We start from the raw sequence: 7,706 nt of genomic DNA, 5'->3' as shown, positions 1-7,706 counted from the left end.
CCCCCCCCCACCTTCCGCCCCGGGCTCCGCAACCCGTTTCTGGGTCACGGGAGACTCGCGCGGAGCCCCCGGCAGAGAGGGGAGGGGAGGGCGGGGAGGGGGCAGCGCTGGCAGAGGAGAAGCCCCCCCCTCTGCCTCTTCCTTCCTCACTTTTCCCTCCATCCTTTTCTCCCTCTTTCCTTCCTTCCCTCCACTCCACCTCCACTCTATCCTTCCTCCCTCCCTCCCTCCTACCTAGCTACCTCTTATCCTTCTTCCCTCCATCCTTCCTTCCTCCTCCTCCTCTCCTTTTCTTTCCTTCCCCTTCCTTCACTTCCTCCCTCTCATCCTTCTTCTCTCCCTCCTTCCTTCTCTTTTCTCTCCCTCACTCCCTTCTTCCCCTCCTTCCTTCTCTCCCTCCCTCCTTCCTTCTTGTCTTCCCTTTTCCTTCCTCCCCTCTCTCCCTCCTTTTTCTCCCTCCCTCCTTCTCTTTTCTCTCCCTCCCTCCCATACTCATTCTCTCTCCTTCCCTTTTCCTTCTTTCTCTCCTCCCTCCTTTCTTCCTGCCTTCTTTTCTTCCTTAAATTTCATGTTTCTTCTTTTTTTCATTTTCCTTCTCGGTTGCTTCCAGGCCCAGCATTTGGGGGTGGGGTGTAGCTCAATCTCCCTCCCTCCCTCCCTTCTTCCTTCCTTCCTTCCTTCCTTCCTTCCTTCCTTCCTTCCTTCCTTCCTTCCTTCCTTCCTTTCTTCCTCCCCATTTCCCTTCCTTCCTTCTTGTCTTCCATCATTCCTTCTCCTTTCTCTCCCCTCCTTCTTCCCTCCCTCCTTCCCTCCCTCCCAGCTAGTATCCTCCAGTATCCACAAAGCCCCCTTTTCATAAAGTGAGGGGGGGTCTCCTTTGCTAACTCTCTTGCAATCTTTAAGGTCTCTCTATGCCCATCCTTGAGCGTCTGGCGCCCTCTGCTGGCTCCATCTGGCTCAGCTACATGCCGGACAGAAGATCCAGGTAATTCTCTACTTAACAACCCTCCGTTTAATGACCGTTTGAAGGGACTAAGTGGCTCAGTTGCGGTCATAAGTCCAGGACAGTCTGCACTTGGCTTCAGCTTTTCATTTTTGAGTCCCCTTTGGGGAAAAGGGCGGCATATAAATGAAATAAAATCAATTAAATAAAATCAAATTTTTGCTTTGACCGCATTTTTTTATCTTATTTTATAAAACTTCAAAGATACGCGGGGAGTCCTCAACCAACGTCGAGGCCCAAATGTGCGTTGCTAAGCGAGAAATTTGTCCAGGGAAGTTATAGCCAGAGTCATAAGTACGAACCAGTGGCCAAGCATCTGAATGTAGGTCGTGTGGGGATGACTCAACGGTCGTAAGTGTGGGGAAAAGTCCCTTTTTCCACTGCTGTCATCACTTCAAACGGTCACTAAACCCGTTGTAAGTCGAGGACTGGTGTAAAAGGTAAAGGCTCCCCTCGCACATATGTGCTAGCCGTTCCCGACTCTAGGGGGCGGTGCTCCTCTCCGTTTCAAAGCCGAAGAGCCAGCGCTGTCCGAAGACGTTCTCCGTGGTCATGTGGCCGGCATGACTCAACTCCCGAAGGCGCATCGAATGCTGTTCCCTTCCCACCAAAATTGGTGGTCCCTATTTTTCTACTCGCATTTCTTACCTGCTTTCGAACGGCTAGGTTGGCAGAAGCTGGGACAAGTCACGGGAGCTCCCTCCGTTATGCGGCGCTGGGGATTCGAACAGCCGAACTGCCGACCTTTCTGATCGACAAGCTGAGCATCTTAGCCACTGAGCCACCTTGTAAAGACACCCCCCCCAAAAAGCCTTCCTCACCCCCTCCACTTCCTAAACTCCCCCCCACACAACCTTCCCTGAAACCCCAGTTCGAATCCACCCACAGATCCCACGAAACTTTTCTCAATGATGTTTATTGATCTGCTTGCAAATCTCGCCGAGATCTCGACGGTGAGTGGGATTTCCCACCCAACCCCTCTTGAGAAAAATAATTTGAGGGGTGGGCGAAAGCAAAGAGGGGGAAGGAGACAGGGGGGATTGCGACTCGTAGGATCCCCGCCGTTATACTTTCGGGGAAGAGGGCCGCGCCGGAGACGGAGGTAACGGTGTTCAGAGGTTCGATTCGGGGAAGAGCAGGAAGCCGGAGAAAATGCTGTCGGAGCCTTCGATGCCCCCCAGCAGGGAATTCTTCTCCGTGGGCTCCAGCCACACCATCTCGCCCTGGGCCACACGGAGAACCACCCCACCGGTGGTCACCTGGAAGGTGTTCAGAACGTAGTCGCAGAAGGTGACGACGTTTTCCCCGCTGGCGCTTCCCCGGCCTTTCTTCAGGTGAAGACAGAGGTTGCCGCGCGAAGTGGCGTGGTAGGTGAAGTAATAGATCCCCGGGATCTGGCAGGTGAACTGCCCGTAGCGGTTGTTGTAGTGGTTCCCCACGTTGGCGATGACCCGGTCGAAGCGGACCGGCTGAGCCCGGCGCGGGGTAAACGTGGCACCCCGCGTAGCCGAGAAAGCGGAGCGGTGGGAGGCTTTGGCGTCCCCGGACTCCCCTTTCGGGCCCCGCTCACCGGGAGGCCCTGGAGGACCTTTGGCACCGGCGGGTCCCCGGGGACCAAATTTCCCCGGGAAACCGGGCAGGCCCGGTTCACCCGGTTCGCCGGCGTCTCGGTAATCTTCGACTCTGCCAGGCGGACCTAAGAAAAGAATGGGGGGGGGGGAAACGGACGACGTTGTGGCGGAGAAGACAACAGAGAGGGAGCTCCGCGGTGGCACCTACGGGGCCTAGCTGGCGAGATTGTGGGTGTGGGTGTGGGTGCCAACGAGGGGGTGGGGAAGAGGAACTGTAATGGGTTGAGTGTGAGAATCAGGGGTGCAAGGTTGTGTGGCTGTGAGCTTGGAAAAGTTTTGGCATTTGTAAGGGCGGAAGGAAGGAAGGAAGGAAGGAAGGAAGGAAGGAAGGAAGGAAGGAAGGAAGGAAGGAAGGAAGGAAGGAAGGAAGGGGGACAGAGACAAAAGAGGGGAGGGGAGGTAGGTAGGAAGGAAGGAAGGGATTCTAATTTCTCTTTCTCCTTCTTTCTCCTATCCCATCTCTCCTCCTTTTATCTTTCTCCTCCTTTCTCCTCTTTCTCCTTCTTTTTCTCCTCCTTCCTACTCCTTCTCCATGTCCTCCTCTTCCCCCTCCTCCTTTCTCCTCCTCCTCTCTCCTTTTTTCTCCTCCTTATTTCTTCTTCTCCTTCTTCTCCTCTTCATCTTCCTCCTCCTCCCTCCTCCTTTCTCCTCCTTCTCTCTCCTTCTCCATCCATTTTCCTTTCCTTCTCCATCTCCTCCTCCCCTCCCCTCTCCTCATTCTTTCTCCTTCTCCATCTCCTCCTCTTCCTGCCCCTCCTCCCTTTCTCCTCCTTCTCCCTCCTTCTCTTTCCTTGTTTCTTCTCCTCCTCCTTTCTCCATCTCCTCTTCCTCCCCCTCCTCCTCCTCCCTCCCTTTTTTCTCCTTCTTTCTCCCTCTCCTCCTTTTTCCCACTCCTCCTTTCTCCTCTTTCTCCCTCCTTTTTTCTCCTCCTTATTTCTTCTTCTCCTTCTCCCCCTCTTCTTCCCCTCCTCCTTTCTCCTCCTTCTCCCTCCTTTTTTTCTCCTCCTTCTCCATCTCCTCCTCCCCTCCCCCTTTCTCCTCATTTTTCTCCATCTCTTCCTCCCCCTCCTCCTTTCTCCTCCTTCTCCCTCCTTCTCCTTTCTTCTTTCTTCTCCTCATTCTTTCTCCTTCTCCATCTCTTCCTCCCCCTCCTTCTTCTTCTCCCTCCTTTTTTCTCCTCCTTCTTTCTCCCTCTCCTCCTCTTCCCCACCCCTCCTCCTTTCTCCTCCTTCTCCTTCTCCCTCCTCCTTGTTTCTCCTCCTCCTTTCTCCCTCTCCTTCTCCATCTCCTCCTCTTCCTCCCCCTTTCTCCTTTTCTCCTTTCTCTCTCTCCTCCTCCTTTCTCTAACTTTCTCCTTCTCCTTCTCCTCCTCCTCGTTTGGGGCAAAGGTTTGTCAAGCAGAGGTGGAAGGTTTGTTAACCCCCCCCCCCAAAGGTATGTGTGTGTCGCAGTAGACATTCTCCAATGTAGAGGGGCTGGTCTAGATGACCCAAGCTCCCTTCCCAGCCTTTGCCCTTCCTCTGCCTTAGAATCTGGTGTCTCCCCCCCCCCGCCCCCAAATGTGGTCCTTTAATGGACGCGCTCCTCTTTCCTTACCTCGGTCTCCTTTGCTCCCATCAACTCCATCCTGGCCGTTGGGCCCTGGGGCCCCTGGCATACCGGGCACCCCTGGGATGAGTGCGGGGCCTTGGCAGCTGGTAGCTTGTGCCAGCCATGCTGCGGGCACGCAGACCATCAATACCCCCAGTAGCACCTTGGCGCTGAGCATCCTGGATGGGCACAGAAATCAGGAGAGGGATCCAGTGTGACTCGGTTTCTCCAGGGGAACACGCCCCCCTCCCCCCCCGTCCTTGGTAGCTCCCAGACCAAGGACTTCAACTCCCAGAATTCCCAGCAATGGCATGGCCGTCCTGGCTGGGGAATGCTGGGTGTTGTTGGATTTGGGATGCGGTCTTTCTCAATCTTAGGAACTTTTAAGGGGGAGAGAAAGTGGACGCGACATTGAAATTAGGTTAACACAGAATAACGAGAGCTGGAAGGGACCTGGGAGGTCTTCTAGTCCAACCCTCTGTTCAAGGAGGAGATCCTATCACCTCTAAGGCAAATGGCTGTCCAGTTATTTTTTAAATATATTCGTCTATCCTGTCTCTCTCTCTCTCTCTCTCTCTCTATCTATCTATCTATCTATCTCTGTATCTTTCCCTATCTATTTATCTCTGTATATTTATCTATCTATCTTTCTTTCTATCTATCTATCTTTATCTATCTATCTATCTATCTATCTATCTATCTATCTTGATCTATCTATCTCTGTATCTATCTATCTATCATCTCTGTAGCTTTCTCTAGCTATCTAGCTATCTCTGTATCTTTATCTATCTATCTATCTATCTATCTATCTATCTATCTATCTTTATCTATCTATCTATCTCTGTATCTTTCTCTCTCTCTCTCTCTCTCTGTCTGTCTGTCTGTATCTTTATCTATCTATCTATCTATCTATCTATCTATCTATCTATCTATCTATCTCTATATTTCTCTCTCTATCCATCTATCTATCTATATCTATCTATCTATCTATCTATCTATCTATCTGTATCTTTCTCTATCTATCTATCTATTTATCTATATCTTTATCTATCTATCTATCTATCTATCTATCTATCTATCTATCTATCTCTATCTTTCTCTTTATCCATCCATCCATCTATCTATCTATCTATCTATCTATCTATCTATCTATCTATCTATCTATCTATCTATATCTATCTAATTAATCTATCGTCCATCCAGTCCGTCTGTCGGTCTGTTTATCTGTCTGTCTCCCTCTCTCTCCCTCCGTCCCTCCCTCTCTCTCTCTCTCTCTCTCTCTGTCTCCGTCTTTCTCTCTCTCATCTATCTATCCATTCCAGTCACCTCTGGATCTCTTGCTCGAGGTGAGAAGAAAAAGTAAAACGATGATTTTGGGATCGGTTTGCCGTTTCTAGAAATGGCTGAGCTGATACCATTATTTAAAAGTAAAAAGTTGAACTTTTGATGCTATTGTCTTATTCTGTGGCACCAAAAGGCGTCAAAGCCGATTCTTTCTCCCGCTCCCCTTTTTCCTATATTTTTCCTTCCCCCTTTCCCTCCCCAACATGCCTTTTACTTATAAAATGTATTTTTAAAACGGTATCCATGAATATAAAGAATGCTTTTTTTTTTTTAAAGGACGTATTTGGCTTCTCATCCCAGAATTCAGGAAGATTCTCGGATGGGAACCGAAACGTTTTCGAAGAGGGGAGAGGGGGAAACCCAATTGCTTTTTTTTTCTAAAAAAAAGCCCCTTTGGGACCCTCTGGTGGGTCCCTTGATGGACCCCAAGAATCTATGATTCATCACTGACAAACAGAGAGGGAGAGAGGGAGAGAGGGAGAGAGAGAGAGGGAGAGAGGGAGAGGTGGGAGAGAGAGAAAGGGAGAGAGAGAGAGGAAGTGAGAGGGGGAGTGAGAGGGGGAGACAGAGAGAGAGGGAGTGAGAGGGAGAGGGAGAGAAGGAGACAGGGAGAGAGAGAGAAAGTTTCTTTTCTATTTTAATATATTTTATTAGTAGTATTTAAGTTATATATTTATATTGTGTGTGAATAGAGTTGGTTCTGGGTATCATTCCCATTAATCCAATTCACAATAACAATATTAGTAATCTCTATCCCATTCCTCAAAGTAACTCTTATTATATTGTATGTATGTATGTATGTATGTATGTATGTATGTATGTATGTATGTATGTATGTATGTATGTATGTATGTATATAGGGAGAGAGGGAGAGAGAAGGGGGAGAGAGATTGAGGGAGGGGGAGGGAGAGAGGGAGAGGGAGAGAGGGAGAGAGGGGGAGGGAGAGAGGGAGAGGGAGAAAGGGAGAGGGAGAGAGGGAGGTGGGAGAGAAAGGGAGAGAGGGAGGCGGGAGAGGGAGAGAGAGAGGGAGGGAGAAGGAGAGAAAGTTTCCTTTCTTTTTTTAATATATTTTATTAGTAGTATTTAAGTTATATATTTATATTGTGTGTGAATAGAGTTGGTTCTGGGTATCATTCCCATTAATCCAATTCACAATAACAATATTAGTAATCTCTATCCCATTCCCCAAATATAAGTAATCCTTATTATATTGTCCAAACGTGTGTGTGTGTGTGTTGTATTTGTGCTGATAAATAAATAAAGGGAGACTAGTATAGATCTATTTCAAGCTATTTAGCTCTCATCAGCTAGCCATACCCTTACTGGGATTCGAACCTATATATATATATATATTCAAACAACGCCTAACTCTACCTTCCTTCCTCTATATCTTTCTTCTTCCAATTTCAGCATTTCTCTTTTATATACATGAACAAATGTAACTAAGTTTTATTTCTATGGATCCGGTTTGAGGCTAACGTCGTCAATCGTCTCTATCACAAAGTTGATATAATCCTCATTGTGTTGTACCTCTCCTTTGATCCAATTCACATGAACCTTTTTGATGATCTCTATCACATGGATCAAATAGCCTTGTTACACTGTCAATATATACATTGGGGGGGAAAAAACACCTGGCATCTGTAAACCTCTATGATTTTAATTCATTCTATGAGCCATTTGTCTTTTAACATTTCCCCTATCTGATTTTATTTCTGCCCCTCTGGCTTATAATAGGCTAGTTTAATATTTTAAGGGCAATTTTTTTTATCCGTCATCTCTTCTCCTCTAAAAATTGCTGTTTCCTTACCTGGCAAATCCTGCTTTTCCTTCAAGCTTCAGCAAGGGCTGACCCTTGTCGTCTGACTGGTACCGTCAAAAGTGATTTCCTGGTGTGCACAGACACACCTCTGGGTTGCAGGCTGCTGACACACACACACGCACACACACACACCTCCCTCCTCGTTGTGTTGGCCACAACAAGGAAACTGGCCCGAGCTTCTCCTTTCTGTGGGGGGTGAATCCCCCTCCTCTTCCCGGATCCTTCATCTGCCCTGCCAGCAGTTTCACATCCATCTTTCTCACGAGCAAAGGGGGAGGGGAACAGGATGCATCTCGGGGTCTTTTCTGCTACTTC

General features: G+C 48.6%; 1 protein-coding gene across 1 annotated transcript; it reads right to left on the bottom strand.

Moving 5' to 3' along the window:
- Positions 1 to 1,899: 1,899 nt before the first annotated feature.
- On the bottom strand, positions 1,900 to 7,529 carry C1QB (complement C1q B chain). The gene is made up of 3 exons (XM_087701990.1): positions 7,380 to 7,529; positions 4,231 to 4,403; positions 1,900 to 2,699 (listed from the first exon to the last, which is right to left on the bottom strand). The coding sequence occupies exons 2-3, from the start codon at positions 4,400 to 4,402 to the stop codon at positions 2,116 to 2,118; spliced, it is 756 nt and encodes a 251-aa protein (XP_087558116.1). The 5' UTR covers position 4,403; positions 7,380 to 7,529; the 3' UTR covers positions 1,900 to 2,115.
- Positions 7,530 to 7,706: the final 177 nt, after the last annotated feature.

This window comes from Thamnophis sirtalis, unplaced genomic scaffold (assembly GCF_051295495.1).
Source record: "Thamnophis sirtalis isolate CommonGarterSnake01/CBP01778 unplaced genomic scaffold, rThaSir2_p1.2 scaffold_15, whole genome shotgun sequence".
NCBI classification, from domain to species: domain Eukaryota; kingdom Metazoa; phylum Chordata; class Lepidosauria; order Squamata; family Natricidae; genus Thamnophis; species Thamnophis sirtalis.
This window is presented reverse-complemented; position numbering and strand designations above follow the sequence as displayed.